Source organism: Schistocerca americana, chromosome 2 (genome assembly GCF_021461395.2).
Source record: "Schistocerca americana isolate TAMUIC-IGC-003095 chromosome 2, iqSchAmer2.1, whole genome shotgun sequence".
NCBI lineage: Eukaryota > Metazoa > Arthropoda > Insecta > Orthoptera > Acrididae > Schistocerca > Schistocerca americana.
In genome coordinates, this window is record NC_060120.1 from 112,237,078 (window position 1) to 112,259,814 (window position 22,737).

Consider the following 22,737-nt stretch of genomic DNA (forward strand, 5'->3'; position numbering starts at 1 on the left):
TCTTTTACCTACTTAAGCCACTGCTGCCTTCACTACATCTCTCAAAGCTACCCATTCTTCTGCTATTTTATTTCTTTCCCCCATTCTTGTCAATGGTTCCCTAATACTTTCCCTGAAGCTCTCTACAACCTCTGGTTCTTTCAGTTTATCCGCGTCCCATCTCCTCAAATTCCCACCTTTCTGTAGTTTCTTCAATTTTAATCTACAGTTCATAACCAATAGATTGTGATCAGAGTCCACATCTGTTCCCGGAAATGTCTTACAATTTAAAACGTGGTTCCTGAATCTCTGTCTTACCAATATATAATCTGAGACCTACCAGTATCTCCAGGCTTCTTCCATGTATACAACCTTCTTTTATGATTCTTGAACCAAGTGTTAGCCATGATTAAGTTATGCTCTGTGCAAAATTCTACCAGGTGGCTTCCTCGTTCATTCCTTAATCCCACTCCATGTTCACCTACTACGTTTCCTTCTCTTCCTTTTCTACTATCGAGTTCATCACCCATGACTATTAAATTTTCATCTCCCCTCACTATCTGAATAATTTCTTTGATCTCATCACACATTTCATTTCATCAATCTCTTCGTCTTCTGCAGAGATAGTTGGCATATTAACTTGTACTACTGTGGTAGGCGTGGGCTTCGTATAGCTTACCCGCATTCCTATTTTCCTATTCATTATTAAACCTACTCCTGCATTACACCTATTTGATTTTGTATTTATAACCCTGTATTCACCTGACCAAAAGTCTTGTTCCTCCTGCCACCGAACTTCACTAATTCCCACTATATGTAACTTTAACCTATCCATTTCTCTTTTTAAATTTTCTAACCTACCTGCTCGATTAAGGGATCTGACATTCCATGCTCCGATCTGTAGAATGCCAGTTTCATAACTAAGTAAGTATTTATTAAAATCTACAAAATGGATAAAGTAGATTTTAGTACAGTTGACCGTTAGCATCATGTAACATACAGCAAAAATATTAAGGTCTTGCAGCAAATAGTTTTTTCAGAAATGGGTCAAATACTTGCCTAAATTAACACGGGTTAGATAGGCAGGGTGCGGTCTCCTTAACAAATGAGTCATTGGTCAGGTCAGAAGATGTGCACTTTGTAAAAAGGAAACTGTCAAATATGCCAAAAATGTATTATAAATTTGCATGATAAATGCTTTGCCGAGTTTCATGTGCCATGGTACTACATTTTACATTCCTTGTCTAGTTAATCTGAGAATAGTTCTCAACTTGCAATAATGAAGATGAATTATAAAATTCCTGATAATAGATGTTGACCAGTGTAAAATGTGATAATTCCTGTTAGATAATAGTGTATTACCTTTTGTGCTCACGGGGTCATTCAACAAACCACTAAAAAAAAAAAAAAAAAAAAAAAAAACCTTCATAACTGACAACTACAAATTACTGTTATGTTTCTTGTACGTAGTCGTAAATTACAAGTGAGAATCAGAACTCCATGTTATAATTCGGGGCATATATGGACAATGATTTGTTTGAATACACAGTAATTTATTAGGCACAGTCCAATAGGAGATGTACACTACTTTCTTCCTATCTCAATTGTCAGATTCGGCCCTACAGTTTGATTATGAAACAATGCAACTTTGCATGTCCTGCATTACCAAGTCATTGCCACAGATTGAAAGAGTGACTATTTTAGCAAAAAGATCAGGCGTCAAAACCCAAAACTCCTTTCACAATTTAGTGCCTATCCCTCTTAGAAAATCTAAATTGGTATTGCTGAACTGAGATTTGAGCTTCATTCCTCACAAATTGTCTTACCTGCTGCGCAAACTTTCATTAGGCACATGAACTTGAAGTATTAGTTGGTTTATTGGGACAAGTACGATAATATCTCTTAAGTCCTTAAGTCTGTCTCCACAGCTGAGTGGTCAGCACGGTGGAATGCCATTTGAGGGGCCTGGATTCAATGCCCAGCTGAGATGGAGACTTTCTCCATTTGGAGACTGTATGCAGTGTTTTCTTCCCGATCATATCACACTCATCAACAAGCAAGTAGCTGAAGAGACATCACCTAAGACAACTTGCACCAGGTGACCAGTCTACCTGACAGGAGGCCCTAGCCACACAAAATTTCACATTTTATTTCTCAAAATTTGGAAAGCTTAATAGTTCTGAAAATACAATATTAAATGGAAGGACTATATAATCCCCATGAAAGTCTTTATTTTTAGAGACACTATACAAAATCGTCACATACAATAACAGTGCAAGGAATCAACAAAGATAATATATAACTTTCAGTCTCAATAAGCATATCTTCCACTTCAGATCGTATCACATTCACACTACTAAATCTTACACAACTAGAAAGTTACATTTTACAAAGAGTTCAAACTGGTTCTGTACAGATATCTTCAGAGGGTTGGTATATCAACTGAGAAATGAGTAATTTGTTTCAAATAAAGTATAAAATATGCAGCTGGCATCTCATGGGGTACAAGCTTCACATTACCAAGCTCATAGTTTTGACATTAGGTTTATGTTTTTTTAAGATCACATTAATACACAGTTTATCAGCAGAATTTAAGTGGACCAAACTCAAAATAGCACGGAATGATGTAGACATTTGTTGAAGATACTAATGTCAGTTCATTAATAGATAAAATACAGCTTCAGGAATTCTGTTCATGATAACACCTACAACCAAGATCTTAATTGTTATCAATCTTATTTCCATACTCTAAGGCTGCAAAGTAAAGCCATGGTAAAAACAGTACAGTGGCTTCAAGGAAACTTTTAAATAACATTACTCTAACAATACTAAACGTACAAGTGTGAAACTGGAATAAAAAGGAACTTAAAATTTCTTTGAAGAGTACTCAGCTACATCAAAAATATAACCACTGTAACTTTTGTTTTCAAGTCACTGTATAGCACAATATATACTGGCAACTATGACGAGATGATGTTCAAGCTGCCTTGTGAAATTATGTTGCTCTGGTTTTATGACATGTGGTATTATTTGTTTTGGGTAGGCAGCTACTTGTCTCAGTTCCAGTACTTTCACATACTCAAGTATCCACGTGCTTGAGACCTACGTCGACCAACTAAGTATCCAATCAAAACAACTGCAACCAGACCAACAAGTGCGCACCCAACTGTTATAGGTACTATATCAGTTGACCTCTCACAGTCTTCAACTGTAAAAGAAAGGAAAGATTAACATTGTGCAGCAAACATCAGATCAAAATAAAATTAAAGTAGTAAATGAAGGAGAATCATAAGCTGTATGCATACAACCAAAAATCCCTACTTACTTGCACCAAAATCTGTTGAGTTGGTTTCATGAAATGCTTCCAACTGCACTTTACTAACAGTCAACACTCCCACTGTTTCATTGCTGTTTTTCTTAAACAAATCAACTTCCTGAGACTTCATACACCTATAGGACCTCGTCAAACTTGTCGCAAACAAGTTGTGATTGTGGAAAAAGGTCAAGTTTGTAACACCTATAAAATAATAGAGTATTTAAATCAAATTACGATAACTGAAGGCTTACTGCTTCTAATATAATATTCTACGTTCTCACACAATATGGTTAGAGTTCACCTCAAAAATATTCAAATTTCAGAATTTATGTATACTGACAAGTAATTTCAAAAGTGTCTGATTTTATGTCAAGTTTAGGTTGATTCAAACCCAATAGTAGTGTGTTCGAAGTACAAATAACAGTCTGTTTTATCCCCACCTACATGTCTAACATGTAACTTCTGCCTGCATACATACAGCCCCCTGGAGATTGAACACCTGAAGGAACAGAGCACAAAACAAAGCAATGGAGGCAGTTTGTGGAAGCAGCATGTGATCTGCAGGGCCTGTGACCAATGAATTATCTAAATGGTTTAACAATAGCTCATGATCAATATTTAACATTTTTTAATAGATAGCACAGCTGCTAACATGCTGGCATTGCTGAAACTGCTTTCTTCGCATGTTCAGGAATAGGAGCAGTTTACACCAACATTTGCATAAGCTGCTGTATAATTTTGTGTATAAACTGAAAATATTAAAAGTTGGAGTAAACACCTTGGTTTAAGAACAGGACAGGAAAGGGCAGGAGGGTCATCCCATGTCAAGTCACATAAATTTAGACAAGCTCCCCACTCTACCATCTCCAATTTTTACAGGATCTACATACAGACCTTACATGAAGCACTGCCAAATTACAGCTTCATAAGTACGAGGAGCATTCAAGTTCTAAGGCCTCCGATTTTTTTTCTCCAGACTGGAAAGAGATAGAAACATGCGCATTGTTTTAAAATGAGGCCGCGTTCATTGCCAGAGATGGCAGCACCGTACGGCAGATGGAATTTTACTGTCAGCGGCGAGAATGAGAACTGTTTTAAATACTTAAAATGGCGACGTTTTCCTTACTTGAACAGCGTGCAATCATTCGTTTTCTGAATTTGCGTGGTGTGAAACCAATTGAAATTCATCGACAGTTGCAGGAGACATTTGGTGACGGAGTTATGGATGTGTCGAAAGTGCGTTCGTGGGTGCGACAGTTTAATGAAGGCAGAACATCGTGTGACAACAAACCGAAACAACCTCTGGCTCGCACAAGCCGGTCTGACGACATGATCGAGAAAGTGGAGAGAATTGTTTTGGGGGATCGCCGAATGACTGTTGAACAGATCGCCTCCAGAGTTGGCATTTCTGTGCACACAATCCTGCACGACGACCTGAAAATGCGGAAAGTGTCATCCAGGTGGGTGCCACAAATGCTGACGGACCACCGCATGTCTGCCCGTGTGACATGTTGCCAAGCAATGTTGACACGCAACGACAGCATGAATGGGACTTCCTTTTCATCGGTTGTGACAATGGATGAGATGTGGATGCGATTTTTCAATCCAGAAACAAAGCGCCAGTCAGCTCAATGGAAGCGCACAGATTAACCGCCACCAAAAAAATTTCGGGTAACCGCCAGTGCTGAAAAAATGATGGTGTCCATGTTCTGGGACAGCGAGGGTGTAATCCTTACCCATTGCGTTCCAAAGGGCACTACGGTAACATGTGCATCCTACGAAAATGTTTTGAAGAACAAATTCCTTCCTGCACTGCAACAAAAAAGTCCGGGAAGGGCTGCGCGTGTGCTGTTTCACCAAGACAATGCACCCGCACATCAAGCTAATGTTACGCAACAGTTTCTTCATGATAACAACTTTGAAGTGATTCCTCATGCTCCCTACTCACCTGACCTGGCTCCTAGTGACTTTTGGCTTTTTCCAACAATGAAAGACACTCTCCGTGGCCACACATTCACCAGCCGTGCTGCTATTGCCTCAGCGATTTTCCAGTGGTCAAAACAGACTCCTAAAGAAGCCTTCGCCGCTGCCATGGAATCATGGCATCAGCGTTGTGAAAAATATGTACGTCTGCAGGGCGATTACGTCGAGAACCAACGCCAGTTTCATCGATTTCGGGTGAGTAGTTAATTAGAAAAAATTCTGAGGCCTTAGAACTTGAATGCACCTCGTAGTGTGGTGAGGTCACTAGCCACCTTTTCGTAAAGGCTCATTTTTTGAATGAGACTGTTTTACCATTGTTCAGGATCTGAGAGACCTGTCATGCTGAAACTGTGATCCTGTTCAACTTATTGGGTAGAACAGCTTAGCTGTAAAACAAAAGGTCAAACTATGGTAAATTCATCAGTGTGCTATCAAAGTGGCCCATAAATCTAGTCATACCAAATTAACTTACATTTATAAATACATGTACCAGTCTTACACTTTATGGTTCCCAAGCCAAATATTTCAGTTCTTATTAATTCATTTGCTGAAATTTGTTAATAGCAATTACAGTTGATTCTAACAAGCTATAATGTCTGCCCATTCTTGTTTGTGATGGAGCTGGAATGACAGAAATAATATGTTCGTTTGGAATCCAACAAGCATCCTGCCTAGCTGGCCAATAGAATGAATGTGCAGGTCCACTGGGATGCATGAAACTGATAAAAATTTTCTTCTTCTGAAACTTCAGACACATTACCAATCCACCATTTTCTATCATATATACAGACAATGTATTGGCCCAGTTGTAAGGCTGTAATATTTCTGAATGAAACTGTTGCTTGACTGGTTAACATTTGCCACAAAAAAAAATTGTATCATTGGACACACTTCCAATACAAACTTGCTTTTCATTTTATGGCCCAAAATGGTGATTCTCTTGTTCCTGATACTGTGCAGCCATTTTTGAACCTTGCTTCCTGCTCAGTTTTTAATGTTTCAATTTCTTCTTTTGAAACAAAAATGGATTCATCCGATACTCTGCACAGTATTTAAACAAATCAGTTGGTGTCAAAATCTGGTCTTCAGTTAGTCTCTGAAGGCTCACTCTTGCTGCCAGGCACTTTACAGTTCCTCCAATTCTATCACATGGAGATTTTCCATGGCTTGTAGCAAAAATGTTCCATTCAGCTGATCATTTTGATGGTGGCAGAGATTTTTGAAGTTTTTGTACTGCACTGCCAACCCATCACTGAAGTAGCAAATGTGTGTGATTTTTCCAAGGAGACACTTTAGACCTATTACTTTCACTATAAAAGCATGTACAGCGATTGCATCATATTTCAGGCTGTCTCTTATTATACAGTAGCTGATGCTGCTGATGTCCAAGTTATTTCTGAAGTACACAACAAATAGGTGTAAAGTTGCTTGGCTGTTATTCCAGTGAAGCCCTTCAGCTGCATCCTGGACAATGAAGGAATAATTTTCAGCAAAGTCTATTAATATGATCATTTCAGTTTGCTTACAGCTTTCGTTTATGCATTTTAGGTCTTGCTCTGGTGTTTTGTAACATAATGAGTGGAAAGTTTGTCAATTTTTGAAATCAGATCTTCAATAAACTGCTCTGTGGTCATCTGCTTGGTTTCTAATGTATATCAGTGTGCACCTACTGTGAACTCAATGGTATCATCTGGATTACTGTCTTCAAAACTACTTTCTAAAATCTGTTCCAGTAGTTCTTTTCCCAACCAGACTTCACAGTGATGAAGCATGCAGTTTTTGGATTCCAAATCAGACATTGTTTTAGCAATCAGACTTTTATAATCTTCTTTAATCTGAGTGCTTGCAAGCGTCAGTTTCACATTTTGGTGTAAAGTGCAAACAGAGGGTTCCTGCAGCACCCACAGCGATGCACCATTTTGCCCTCAATGTGCGAAATTTGGAAAATCCAATTTCAGACCCATGCTGAAGTCGATATGCAGCAAACATTTCTTTCAAATTATTCATAAGAAGATTTTTGCATCAAAACTTTCTTCCATTCTATTCTAATTGATACTGTCTTTTTACCTGGACAAATTCGATTAAATTCTTCATTCTGAAAAAAATGTTATCACTTTTCTTTTATGGCATCTGGAATCATCTTGCCACACTTGCTCTTTGGCAGGGCTAATACACCATTTTACCTGGAACTTCCTAGCTGCTTTTACCATCCTCTCTGAAATGCCAATTTCTTGCTTTGTCTCTTTTTATAGTCCAGCTTTATGGTACTAATGTCAGTATTTCCAATTTTTCAGGCTGCCTTGACAATTGCAACTTCTCTTTCAATTCTTTAATCAGCTGATTATAATCTTCACAATCAGGACATGTCTTGCTTGTACTAGGTGTTTGAACATCTTTTTGGGAAAATCCACCACCAGCAGCAGCAGCAGCAGCAGCAGCTGCTACAATGTTATTCGCAATTGCCTCTCGAGCTTCGCTTATTTTTCCTTTTGCGTAACCTTTCACATCCTTTTTTGATACTCTGAAATTTTAGACGGGAGACCCCAAAGGCAGTTAGGCTTGAATCGATTGATACTTCTGGATATGCTTCATCTTCTGACTGGTTTGAAGTAGACTGATTTTTCTGCTTTCTTTGCTAAAATTTGTTTTCTGCAACTTGGACAGACAATCTGACATGTTTCGCATTGCTCTTAGTCACAGCTTGCACTTCTTTTGCTGTTTCCACAATGACAGTCCATAAATCCTTTTTAACAGAATGGTTCTTTGCACCGAAAGGATTACAACAAGATATCTGTAGAAAGTAATATTTGTCCACAAGTATTGCTTTGTGATGAAAGCATATTTGTGCATTTTCAGTAAGACATATCTTACTTCTTTGGTTTATCAATTCCAGTTGCTCTACTGAAAATTCTTTGATTGGAATGAAGCCTTCTTGATGTGTGTAGGTTTTCACATGACATGCAGAATTATCTGCAAGGCCAATGACACATGGTATTGAAACTTCGTTGATATCCATTGTAATCCAATTAAATGTATGCTTCCAACTGCCATTTGTTTCAATATTAGGTAAGGTGGAAGTGGTGTATATTTCCAACAGAAAAATATTGAACAATCATAGATAATGGAACTTCCTTTAGAATACAACAGAAAAAAAATTAAATAACCTGATAAACATTTCTAAAGAGTCACCCATTGCTTTGAAATAAAAATGATGTTTATCCAGTAATGACAACACGCTTTACATAATTTAAAAACACACACACACACACACACACACACACACACACACACACACTCTTCACAACAGTGTGCTCCAGTCCGATTGTTGAAGCATGTTACCAAACTCCATTGTTGACACTAAACTGGTCTGCCTCCACAATAAAAACAACTTTCTGATCAGACAAGGTGTGCTCAGATAACTCAGTTATTATTTGAGCAATCTGGATGCCACACACAGAGCTTTATTACATGCTGACAGGTTGCACGTAACGTAAAGTATCAGCTTCAGAAACTTATTCTTTCAGCAGACAAGGCAAAAAAGTATAGTCAAAATTTGGTACGACAGGATTTATGTGCCACTTTGATAGCACACTATGATGAATTTACCATAGTTCGACCTTTTGTTTTACCGCTAAGCTATTGTACCCAAAAAGTTGAACAGGATCACTAAGTTTCAGCACAATGGGTCTCAGATCCTGAATAATGGTAAAACAAAATTGATCATTTATTCATTTCAGTTGCAATGTCAAAAAAACAAGCCTTTACAAAAAGGTGGCTAGTGGCCCCACCACACTACTCATGAAGCTGTAATTTAGCAATGCTTCATGTAAGGTCTATATGTTGTTTTTTTTTTTTTTTTTTTTTTTTTTTTGTGGCGCACAACTTCAATGGTCATTAGCGCCCTGACTACGTTAAGAATGCACCGCAAGGCACAAGTTTAAAACAACAACTAAAAGGGAAAACACGATAAAAGACAGACTGACAGGCATAGGATTAAAAAACAGCATCATCAAATGGCCTTAGAGAGGTTTGTCAAATTGATAAAACGAAGAACGCGAGCAACTGCTCGTGGGTCATCCGCTAAAATGGCATCTAGAGTACATGGCATGCTAAGATCAAGACGCAGTGTGTTAAAATCCGGACAGGACATTAAAATGTGGCGGACCGTCAGCAATTGCCCACATGGGCAGAATGGCGCCGGCGCAGCCGTCAGCAGATGGCGATGGCTGAACCGGCAGTGTCCAATGCGTAACCGGGCCAAAACGACCTCCTCCCGCCGAGAAGGGCGGGAGGAGGACGTCCAAGCTGCGGGAAGAGGTTTCAAGGCCCGAAGCTTGTTGTCTGTAAATGCAGCCCAATCGGCATGCCACAGCGATAAAATGCGCCGACAAATTACCCTGCTACAATCCGACGAAGGGACACAACAAGAAGTTGTCCGAGGCTGGAGGACCGCAGCCTTGGCCGCGGCATCTGCAGCTTCGTTCCCAGGGATACCGACATGGCCAGGGACCCACATAAAGCTAACCGGAGAACCGACGTCCACCAGCTGCTGAAGAGAGCGTTGGATCCGGTGCACGAAAGGGTGAACCGGGTACGGATCACTGAGGCTCTGGATGGCGCTCAGGGAATCGGAGCAGATGACATAAGCAGAATGTCGGCGGCGGCAGATGTAAAGAACAGCCTGGTAGAGGGCAAAGAGCTCAGCTGTGAAGACCGAACAATGGCCATGGAGCCGGTATTTGAAACTGTGTGCCCCGACAATAAAAGAACACCCGACCCCGTCATTGGTCTTTGAGCCATCTGTATAAATGAAGGCCATATTGATGCACTTCGAACGAAGTTCAACAAAACGGAAGTGGTAGACCGAACCGGGGGTAACCTCTTTTGGGAGCGAGCTGAGGTCAAGGTGAACCCGGACCTGAGCCTGGAGCCAAGGTGGCGCGTGGCTCTCACCCATTCGAAAGGTTGCAGGGAGGGAAAAATTAAGGTGTTGGAGGCGACGAAAGCGAACTCCAGGGGGTAGCAGGGCAGAGACATACAACCCGTATTGACGGTCGAGAGAGTCGTCAAAAAAGGAACGATAAGACGGGTGGTCGGGCATTGACAGTAGCCGACAGGCATACCGACAAAGCAGTATATCACGCCGGTAGGTGAGTGGCAATTCGCCAGCATCAGCATGAAGACTCTCTACGGGACTAGTATAAAACGCTCCGATTGCAAGTCATAAACCCCGATGTTGTATGGAGTTGAGGCGGCGTAAGATGGATGGCCGTGCAGAGGAGTATACGAAGCTCCCATAATCCAGCTTGGAGCGGACGATTGACCGATATGGACGAAGCAGGATGGTTCGATCCGCTCTCCACGACATACCACTGAGAACACGGAAGACATTTAAAGAATGGGTACAACAGGCAGCCAAATATGACATGTGGAGACCAGCTAAGTTTCCTGTCAAATGTAAGACCTAAAAATTTTGTTGTCTCCACGATTGGGAGAGCAACGGGACCGAGTCGTAAGGATGGTGGGAGAAACTCTTTGTAGCGCCAGAAGTTAATACAGACCGTCTTCTCGGCAGAAAAACGGAAGCCATTGGCGACACTCCAGGAGTAAAGACGGTCAAGAGAACGCTGAAGACAGCGCTCCAGGACACGTGTACACTGCGCGCTGCAATGGATGGTAAAATCGTCCACGAAAAGGGAGCCGGATACATCAGCGGGGAGGCAATCCATTATTGGATTGATCGCGATGGCGAAGAGAGCGACGCTCAAAACTGAGCCCTGTGGCACCCCATTCTCCTGGCGAAAGGTGTCTGACAGGACAGAACCCACACGTACCCTGAACTGTCGATCCATTAAAAAGGAACGAATAAAAAGAGGGAGGTGACCGCGAAGGCCCCATGTATGCATGGTGCGGAGAATGCCCGCCCTCCAACAGGTGTCGTAAGCCTTCTCCAAATCAAAGAACACAGCTGCGGTCGGGCGCTTCCGCAAGAAGTTATTCATAATGAAGGTCGACAAGGTAACCAGATGGTCAACAGCAGAGCGGCACCTACGAAATCCACATTGTACATTGGTAAATAGGCGTCGAGACCCGAGCAGCCAAACCAATCGAGAGTTAACCATTCGCTCCATCACTTTACAGACACAGCTGGTAAGCGAGATGGGTCGATAACTGGAAGGCAAGTGCTTGTCCTTCCCCGGCTTAGGAATCGGGACAATAGACTCGCGCCAGCATGCGGAACATGTCCCTCAATCCAGATGCGATTGTAAGTACGAAGAAGAAAACCTTTACCTGCAGGAGAAAGGTTCTTCAGCATCTGAATATGAATAGGATCAGGCCCTGGAGCGGAGGACCGTGATCGGCCCAGTGCGTTTTCGAGTTCCCGCATGGTGAATGGGGCATTATAACTTTCACGATTCGAGGAGCAGAAGTTAGGTGGCCTAGCCTCCTCTGCCTGTTTGCGGGGGAGGAAGGCAGGGTGGTAATGAGCGGAGCTCGAAACCTCGGCGAAAAATCGGCCGAAGGCATTGGAGACATCCTCAGGGGCCACAAGGACGTCATTCGCGACCGTCAAGCCAGAAACTGGTGAGTGGACCTTAGTGCCAGATAGCCGGCGCAGGCTACCCCAGACAACAGAAGGAGTAAAACTGTTGTAGGTGCTTGTGAAAGCAGCCCAGCTGGCTTTCTTGCTTTCTTTAATAATACGACGACACTGTGCACGTAATCGTTTATAATCGATACAATTCGCCACTGTAGGGTGGCGTTTAAAGGTGCGTAAAGCACGTTGACGAGCACGTAAAGCGTCTCTACATGCTGCGGTCCACCAGGGGACCGGTACGCGACGTGGAGAAGGAGTAGGGTAAGGGATGGAATATTCAGCAGCAGCGAGAATGACTTCCGTGAGGTGTGCGACCTGACGATCGCAGCTTGTGAAGGTTTGATCCTGAAAGGTCGCTCTGGAAGAGAAGATCCCCCAGTCTGCTTTGGAGATGGTCCAACTAGATGAGCACGGAGAGGGGGTATGCTGCAGGAGATGGATAACACACGGGAAATGGTTGCTCGAATATGTATCAGAAAGTGCATACCACTCAAACCGGCGTGCAAGTTGGGGAGTACATATAGAGAGGTCTAAATGGAAATAGGTGTGAGATGTGTCCGAAAGAAAAGTAGGGGCACCAGTATTGAGGCAGACAAGATTGAGCTGGTTGAAAAGGTCTGTTAACAGGGAGCCCCTCGGGCAGGATGCTGGAGAGCCCCAAAGGGGATGGTGGGCATTGAAGTCTCCAGTTAACAAAAATGGTGCAGGTAGCTGAGCAATAAGTTGCATCATGTCTGCCCTGGTAACGGCAGATGACGATGGAGTGTAAACGGTACAAATGGAAAAGTGGGGAGAGTAATGCGGATGGCAACTGCCTGCAGGCCGGTGTGCAACGTGATGGGATCGTAGTAAATATCATCCCGGACCAGCAACATAACCCCTCCATGAGCCGGGATACCTACTACAGGGGTAGGTCAAAACGCACAGAGGTGTAGTGTGCCAAGGCAATTTGATCGCATGGGCGTAGCTTCGTTTCCTGGAGGGCTACGACGAGCGGACGGTGCAAGCGGAGCAGCAACTTCAAGTCCTCTCGGTTGGAGCAAATGCTGCGAATATTCCAGTGAATAAGTGCCATCGTAAGAAGAAAAGGAAGACGAAAGAAGGGGTCACCTCGAAGGCCGCTGAGGGCCTGGCTTCGAGCGAGCACTGCCGCCGCTATCACTAGGCGGACAGTCATCGTCCATTGGGTCTATACGTTCATCGGCCATCTTGGGAAGATGGCCGGGAGGGGGAGCTTCCTCCGCCGGTGAACGGCCAGATGTTCGGCTACCAGCGGTGCGGCCAGGCGAAATGGATGACGGCCTGGGGCGGCAACCGCTGGTTGGCGCAGGAGAAGAAATGCGCCGTGGCGGAGAAGGAGAACTGTGCTTCCTATGAGCTTTCTTGAAAGGACGTTTGGTGGAAGTACAGGTCGAAGGCTGGGAGGTCGAGGTACGTAGGAAGTCTGCACGGGACGGTTCCTTCTTGAAGGCCCGTGCACCTGACTTCTGGGTCTTCGTCTTAGCAGAAGCTGATGAAGGGGCTGGTGTCTGGGGTGATGGGAAGAAGAGGAGACGTCGACCGCGCGATCTTAGCACTGGCCGAACGGACGACCGTGGTGCTGAAAGTCAGATCGCATGTCTGGGTTGCCACCTCCCTGGTAGTCCGAGGAGAGGCGAGGACAGTACTGTATTTCACCGCTGGGAGCAGCGTGGGCTTCCTACTAGCCAATAGCTTGCGAGCAGCCGAGGTGGACACTTTCTCTTTGACCCGAATTTCTTGGATACAGCATTCTTCCTTATAGACAGGACAGTCGCGGGAGGATGCGGCATGGTCACCCTGACAGTTCACACAACGAGGAGACGGAGGTGGACAGTCACCCTCATGGGCATCCCTGCCACAAGTGACACATTTAGCCGCATTGGAACAAGACTGTTGAGTGTGATTGAACGCTGACACTGGTAGCAGCGCGTAGGTGTCGGGACATAGGGGCGAACAGAAATAACCTCGTAGCCCGCCTTGATGCGCGATGGCAGCTTGACACTATCGAAGGTCAAGAAAAGTGTCCTGGTCGGTACAAGGTCATTGTTGACCTTTTTCATGACCCCTATGGACAGCCGTCACGCCCTGCTCAGCGAGGAAAGATTGAATCTCCTCGTCAGTCAATCCGTCGAGGGAGCTAGTATAGACTACACCACGAGACGAATTCAAAGTTCGGTGAGCCTCCACCCGGACAGGGAACGTGTACAGGAGTGTTGCCCGAAGCAGTTTTTGTGCCTGAAAGGCGCTCTGTTTCTAGTAATAAGGTACCGTTACGCAACCTGGTACATGATTTGACAGATCCGGCTATGGCATCTACGCCCTTCTGGATAACGAAAGGGTTGACAGAGGAAAAATCCTTTCCGTCCTCAGATCGAGAAACGACGACGAACTGTGGGGCAGGCGGTAGTACTTTTGTCACTGGTGGCTGGTCATGTTTCCGTTTTTGGGCAGAAGTCGAGAGAGATGGAGTGAAATCCATTGCGGAGGAATCCCCCATGATTGCCAGCGTTTCCGATGGCGCGCTCCTTCCTTGTGGGGACCCTCTCAGAGGGCACTCCCGCCTTAGGTGAATGTTTACACCTCAGGTCACACCTCCCGAGAAACAGACGGAGGGACCAATCGGCATGGTCAGAAGGTATCAGCTCAGGCAATCACCGCTCCCTGGGCCTGGCCTTTACCAGGGGGTACGTGCGTGCCTTACATGTCTACCCAGGGCGGGGAATTACGCGTTACCCCGTCACCGGCTACGTGTGCCAACGCGTGGGTCGGCCTTCAGGCACGCACAGGGAGGAAGGAAGAAGAAAAAGAAGAGAGAGAGGGAGAGAGAGGACAGACTGTCTCAAACGCTGAGGCGGAGACTAGAGAAGGCAATGAGAAGAAGGCAATGAGAAGAAGGCAATGAGAAGAAGGCAATGAGAAGAAGGCAATGAGAAGAAGGCAATGAGAAGAAGGCAATGAGAAGAAGGCAATGAGAAGAAGGCAATGAGAAGAAGGCAATGAGAAGAAGGCAATGAGAAGAAGGCAATGAGAAGAAGGCAATGAGAAGAAGGCAATGAGAAGAAGGCAATGAGAAGAAGGCAATGAGAAGAAGGCAATGAGAAGAAGGCAATGAGAAGAAGGCAATGAGAAGAAGGCAATGAGAAGAAGGCAATGAGAAGAAGGCAATGAGAAGAAGGCAATGAGAAGAAGGCAATGAGAAGAAGGCAATGAGAAGAAGGCAATGAGAAGAAGGCAATGAGAAGAAGGCAATGAGAAGAAGGCAATGAGAAGAAGGCAATGAGAAGAAGGCAATGAGAAGAAGGCAATGAGAAGAAGGCAATGAGAAGAAGGCAATGAGAAGAAGGCAATGAGAAGAAGGCAATGAGAAGAAGGCAATGAGAAGAAGGCAATGAGAAGAAGGCAATGAGAAGAAGGCAATGAGAAGAAGGCAATGAGAAGAAGGCAATGAGAAGAAGGCAATGAGAAGAAGGCAATGAGAAGAAGGCAATGAGAAGAAGGCAATGAGAAGAAGGCAATGAGAAGAAGGCAATGAGAAGAAGGCAATGAGAAGAAGGCAATGAGAAGAAGGCAATGAGAAGAAGGCAATGAGAAGAAGGCAATGAGAAGAAGGCAATGAGAAGAAGGCAATGAGAAGAAGGCAATGAGAAGAAGGCAATGAGAAGAAGGCAATGAGAAGAAGGCAATGAGAAGAAGGCAATGAGAAGAAGGCAATGAGAAGAAGGCAATGAGAAGAAGGCAATGAGAAGAAGGCAATGAGAAGAAGGCAATGAGAAGAAGGCAATGAGAAGAAGGCAATGAGAAGAAGGCAATGAGAAGAAGGCAATGAGAAGAAGGCAATGAGAAGAAGGCAATGAGAAGAAGGCAATGAGAAGAAGGCAATGAGAAGAAGGCAATGAGAAGAAGGCAATGAGAAGAAGGCAATGAGAAGAAGGCAATGAGAAGAAGGCAATGAGAAGAAGGCAATGAGAAGAAGGCAATGAGAAGAAGGCAATGAGAAGAAGGCAATGAGAAGAAGGCAATGAGAAGAAGGCAATGAGAAGAAGGCAATGAGAAGAAGGCAATGAGAAGAAGGCAATGAGAAGAAGGCAATGAGAAGAAGGCAATGAGAAGAAGGCAATGAGAAGAAGGCAATGAGAAGAAGGCAATGAGAAGAAGGCAATGAGAAGAAGGCAATGAGAAGAAGGCAATGAGAAGAAGGCAATGAGAAGAAGGCAATGAGAAGAAGACAAGGGAAAGAGTAAGGAAGACAGTGAGGTGGAGAAGAGCAAAGAAAGGAACCAACCAAAGGAAGGAAGAAACGAGAAGTGAAAAAGCAAAATGACCGCAAATAGAGGTCGTGGAACCGTCCGTCTCCGGACGCAGGCGCTAACGACCCCCTTGAGGGGGTGGGACTCCTTTTAGTCGCCTCTTACGACAGGCAGGAATACCTCGGGCCTATTCTAATCCCCGGACCCGCAGGGGGGTATATGTTGTTGTTGTTGTTGTTTTCAGTCCTGAGACTGGTTTGATGCAGCTCTCCATGCTACTCTATCCTGTGCAAGCTTCTTCATCTCCCAGTACCTGCTGCAGATCCTGCTTAGTGCATTTACCTCTGTCTCCCTCTACGATTTTTAACCTCCACGCTGCCCTCCAGTACTAAATTGGTGATCCCTTGACGCCTCAGAACATGTCCTACCAACTGATCCCTTCTTCTAGTCCAGTTGTGCCACAAACTCCTCTTCTGCCCAATTCTATTCAATAACTCCTCATTAGTTATGTGATCTACCCATCCTACCCATCTAATCTTCGGCATTCTTCTGTAGCACCACATTTCGAAAGCTTCCATTCTCTTCTTGTCTAAACTATTTATCATCCATGTTTCACTTCCATACATGGCTACACTCCATACAAATACTTTCAAGAACGACTTCCTGACAAATCTATACTCGATTTTAACAAATTTCTCTTTCCCTGCCATTGCCAGTCAGGTATACGTTGGCAAACAGCTCACATGCAGTCAGACCTCAGCTACCTGAGGGCCCACAATTAGGGGTAGTCAAATAGGTCACAGGCATGTCAAACCAGGGCATGAACATGGGGCAATAGGGCAATGTGGTTGGTAGTGTATATTACCTGCACTTGTCTGTAGGCAGCTGTGCCCTATGGAGCACAGTGGGAACAGCCTACCCAGTACAGTATGGTTTCACAGATATATACTAGACAAAATGGTTGAGTTCTGAGAAGACCCAAGCTAAGAAGATAAAAGTAAAAGGAAACTACTAAATAAAAACACTACTGTTCACGATGTAAATGGAAATGTAAAAGAAAGTACATTTGATGACAGCAATTCAGACACATTTTGGATCAAAATTGGGTAGCTGAAGGGAAAAACTGGAAAGGATTTTATTCAGGCAGACAGTTATCAGCACTGAGCAGTATGAAAGGACAGGCATAACAGGTAGAGGGATATCAGTGGAAATGCTAAATTCAGTTTGAGTTACAGGGAAGCAGTGGCTATACCATGAGATGAGGGTAGTCTGGAAGCAGATGACAATCCTAGAAAATTGCAAGAGAGGCATAATTGTACCTGTCCTCAATAAAGGTAACAGGGAAGAATTTAAGACCTACAGACAGGTGACACCATTCTGTCCTGGGCAAAAAGCATTCCAAAAATTCTAAGGATTACAAGAGATCAAGTTAAGCAACTCGGCATAAAACATGCAACTGACTGGGAACAATGTTTACCTCTACAGTAAAAGCTATGCTAAATAGGAGATGAGGTAACATATTGCATGAAACATACCTAAGATTGCACATTCTTTTAAATGTCATCTTTACTTTTTTTGCGACTGCGTGGATGACAATTCATAGCAAGGCAGAAAGAGTTGGAGATGGTCACAAGTTAATGGCCTACTAAATTTAACATGAGGAAGAAAGTTCATTATTGTGACCAGGACAAGTGAAGGGACAAGCCAAAACTCATGCTGATGGGGGAGGGGAGAACAGCAAAGTCTGGAGCTTGAAATATCATGGAAGCATAGCAGCAACAAATGAAGTCAATACGATACACTGACAAGTAGTAGTGTTTCAGAGAAGTGCCAGGAACTTTCTATTCCCTTAGGGTAGTGTTTGAACAGCTTACACTGTAGACTCCCGGGACAACAATTCAATTATAAATTTGACATCACAAACTATGAACTTTTACACATCCACCACACTTCCAATACATCTAAAGTCTGCAAATACAGCAGTCTATACATTCACTGCACATACTGCATGGTACGTAATGAAAACTCAAACTGCTGTACTTTTCACTTACTTTGAGTTGCGTTAGGGAAGTCGTCTGGATTAACTGAAAGTGTTAAATTAATATTGTGAACCACAAATTTCTTTTCTGTTTCGTTTTTCTCAAAGACCATTTCCAGCACGTTACTGTAATTTTTATCTGTCCCATGCGGCCATTCAAGCCGCAATGTTTGTGTCTCATTGCCACAAGTTCCATTGCTAGTTGCCTCTTTTGGGATATTCAGCACTGCAAAACCAGTCTGAAACAGAGTGTGTGTTGTAAAAATATTTGTCATGGCAGTACAAATAAGAACAAAAACACAAAAAACAACATTGACACTGAATATTCATTGTGTGCGAATCTTGTCTTAAACTATTTGTAAAATCACTTCTGACAAATGTTAAAGGAACACTTCAGCTATGCACTGGATACTAAATTTGCAAGTTATAGTAAGATTGAAACAGAAATGTTCATTATGTAGTTAGGTTACCACGAATGTAACCTATTCAACTGTTGTATTACAAAGTTGGCACTGTTTATTAGTTTGAAGACACTGGTGAGCTACTTATAAAGGTGAGTAAGTTTATGCCAAATGAGATTGAGCAAAAGCTTTTTCACTTCAAGTTTATTTTCTAGACACTTTTTGAATGCTTAATACAGAATGAACATGTCTTATACAATTAAGTTTAAGTATGTGTTATAACCACTAATACTACTGTATGAATTTTACGTAGTAGTACTTTACAATTGTATGAAAGCAATGAGAAATTGCACATCAACTTTTCTAACACTTTTCAGTCTATCTGTTCCAGTGAATTTTATAATCTGTCATTACAAACTAGTGCCCTAACAAATGTGAAAAAAATGCTCCTATCTCAGCTGCATATGTGCACTGCATTAGATGCAACAGCAACATGTGAAAACTTGTTCCAGACGGACTAAAATGGATGCTCCACAACAGTTCACTTAACCACCTTTGCCATTCAAGAACACCTCCCATCCAGCCCAAATTCCCACATGCCACACACTATAAATTTAGTGTTCTCCATCTATCATCCATTATTTGCTAGCAGCTATTCAACTTAGTCCCACAACATTTCGAACACACGAACGCATCCGCACGGATATAATTTCATCATCGACGTGCATATGTGTACATATTTATACAGTGTGTTCAAAAACTCCAATTACAAACTTCTAGAACTTGTAGAGGGGAGTGAGTAGGTAATATTTTGACCAGAAACTTACATTTCTGTGCTACAACCATTTGCAAACATGTTGGTAACATGATCACTTTTACGAGTAATTGATTAGGTGTGACAGAGTACATCACTGTTTTACAATTCCACTCATTAACAGCTACAGAAATAGCTTGTGTACTCATTGATGGATCCTCTCCAACGTTATGAAGTATGGCCTTTTCCAACTCTAGTGTGCAGCATCTAGGAGTACCACAGTTACACCTGCTGAAAGTTGAGGTACCCTTTCTTGAAGCCACTGCATAACTGTGGGGAAAAGGATATGCAACAGAAAGAAATTGTTGAGAACAACATTCAGAAAGGCAACAAGCAGCTCTTCCATTACCATGAGCTTTGCCATTCAGAAGGATCATGTCAGTGTATTCTGCAAATGTGTACTCAACAATGCTGCTGTAACACACAAACAAGTGAATGAGGCTCTAACCAGGTCAGAGAGGTAGGACGGATGTCAAATGACATAAGCACATCCGATGTAGCACTTAGCGCCTCCCGCCCCTCTCCCCCTGCACCACAAATACCTTGTTACATATCTAGGCCCTTTCCCACAGTTATGCAGTGGCTTCAAGAAAGGGTACCTGCACTTTCAGCAGGTGTAACTGTGGTACTCCTAGATGCTGCACATTGGAGTTGGGAAAGGCCATACATCATAACGTTGGAGAGGATCCATCAGTGAGTACACAAGCTATTTCTTTAGCTATTAATGAGTGGAATTGTAAAACAGCGACGTACTCTGTCACGCCTCGCAAACATGTAAAACAAACGGCTGCAGCACAGAAATTCGCCAAAATGGTAGCATGACTCAGTAGAATCGAAACCTCCGAGAAAACAAGGCCAACCAACAGGGGTTGCTACGTCACCGTGACGTCACGACAAGCAGCCCAATATGGCGATAGTATATTGCTGTGAGTGGATTGCTTTTGAGTGTCGAGCTGCGAGTTGCTGAAACTGTTGTTATTTTGATACATCTCTTTCACCACCGCAAAGTACTTGTCCGTTACACTATGGTGAATAAGTGCTGTGTACCGGGCTGTACTGGCAACTACTGGACTGGGAAAAGATTTCTGTGTTCAGACTTCCAAAGAACACTGAACTGAGGAAGAAGTGGACACCTGCTATTCGACGGCAGAACTTCACTCCCTCTCAACATTCAGTGGTAAGTAGTAACATGTCACATTATTAACAAAAAACTGAAGCTAATTTCGTAAGAATAAATTACAACTACAAAGACTCCACTGTTTACTTTCATTGAAAGTATTGTTTAAACTATTTTTATTGTTTCGATTTAGAATGTTTCAGTATGTATTAACTGTAAAGTGTTTAAGTTAACGTAAAACTATAGCTAACAATGTAAGCAGTGTATTTGATTTAGGCTAGCAGTTACAAATGCAGGTCAGGCTACCAAATGCCCTGGCCCTAAAGTTTTTTCATTTGATGAGTAGCATTTCTGCATTACTAACAACAAAACATTTTAAGGTAGTGTTAAGTACTTATCTCACATTGTGTCAAAGATGTGCGGCGTACTTTTACTAATGTGAAATCTTTATAACCTAAGTACAATTAATTAATTTCAAAATTATTGTGGAACAATTTTCTTTTCATTTCCTTTCCAGGTTTGTCAAGAACACTTCAGTCTGAGTGACCTGATTCTTCAAACCACAGCAGTTTACTGGAAAACAGAGAACGTTGACATTGCCTCTTACTGGAAAACAGAGAACGTTGACATTGCCTCTAGAAAAACCAAGACTGAAAGAAAAGCAGTGCTATGTTTCCTGCCAAAATGTCCCAGTTATTTAAGCTCAAGACAAGATGTTCCGAAGCAGATGCCTTAAGTAAAGCTATATCTGAAAGTATAGAAATAGCTTTTGCACAAAGAGAAAATGACAGTTTTCAAGATTATACTGAATTTTTGAAGAAGTGAGAATGTTACATTAAATCAACAGTGGAGTAAAGTTGTTAAAGAAGACTGTATATTGTTCCTCTACCTTAACTTTGAGAAAACTCCACATGATATTGTGTATTTAACAGTTTGTAGAAACCCCCATGTTAAATTGTATGAAAATGGTGCTGAGCTTGTTGCCAGCACACTTCCACATTACCAGTGAAAGAAGGTAAGAGGAAGGTTGTTTCATTCTTGAGGTCACAATGTGCATTATGTCTTCAATCCAAGGCACACCATAAATTTGATCCAGAGGTTTGATTCTTTGTTCAGTGTTTACAATTTCTTCACATGCTTACAAGTTTTTGCAATCATCTGGTTTTTTCATTCTACCACATCCAAACACATTAAGGAAGCTTAGTTGTAATATACATGTGAACCCAAGTAATCCAAATTTTTAAGTAATTTTAAAGATGAAGTTTCATGTTTGGAACCACATGAACTGTTTGACCTTTATGCTAGATGAGATCCACATCAAACCATATGTAGATATTTTAGAACTCGTCTGTTCACCCACAAGAGAAGCTGAGAATTGTAGAGATGCATAGTTGTGATGAAAGTACTGAGAGCAGTGTGAATGATAGTGAATATACCTTTAATGTCAATATCAGTGAAGATGATTTTAAAAAATGTTGAATCTGAACTCCCAGTTTTAACTTACATTGCTGGTTTCTATTGCCACTCATTGATTAGGAAACTTCAGTGCAGTGACTGCACAGATTTGATACTGGATAGGTCAATGACAACTGAGAAACAGTTTAATTTAATTAGACAATTGGACAGAGGAAGTTTGAAATTCCCACATGCATTTCCTGTGACAGTAATCATGTACAGTTACTTGACTCTACAAAAGTTGTTGGCAACATCATCATTCCTGAAGCTGCTGAATCAAAGAGCAGTAGCAGCTGAACTAATTTGGAAAATAATTATGGTTGCTGATCTGTTGTGTGAAAGTTCTTGTCCTCAGCACACTGTATCAGAAATGTGAAGAAAATTATATGGACCACTGTAAATATAGTACTAAATAATTTTGTAAAAAGAAAAATGATGAAACTTTTGTACAGTCTCTCCAAAGTTCTAAGAAGAGGAAACGTCTAACACTATGCCACAATTTGAAATAAACTTTTTAAAAATTTAATAGCTTTAATCTGTATTTTATTGCTACCTCCTACTGAACTCCTAAAGTCCCCAACACAAAATGTTTTACTCATTGATGAAATGTGTTTCGTGTAAAATCAAATGCAAGTGCTGTACAGTGTCTTCAAAGTACTAAGAATCAAAAATCTACTTCTTAATGGCCACAATATTTTTGCAATATTGCTTAAAATACATTGCTCGCTCCCTGTCACTAACCTCCAGATAAGTAAACTGCTTTTATCC

At 42.3% G+C, this 22,737-nt stretch overlaps 1 protein-coding gene across 1 annotated transcript in view; it reads right to left on the reverse strand.

Annotated features, from left to right (window-relative positions):
- Positions 1-2,172: 2,172 nt before the first annotated feature.
- LOC124595493 (lysosome-associated membrane glycoprotein 1-like) overlaps positions 2,173-22,737 on the reverse strand; it is a 51,979-nt gene continuing 31,414 nt past the window's right edge. Inside the window, exons 3-5 of the mRNA XM_047134257.1 lie at positions 18,196-18,421; positions 3,305-3,496; positions 2,173-3,187 (exon numbers count right to left, since the gene is read on the reverse strand). Coding sequence (XP_046990213.1) covers positions 3,051-3,187; positions 3,305-3,496; positions 18,196-18,421 — 555 coding nt within the window. The 3' untranslated portion in view covers positions 2,173-3,050. The remainder of the gene's footprint in view (positions 3,188-3,304; positions 3,497-18,195; positions 18,422-22,737) is intronic.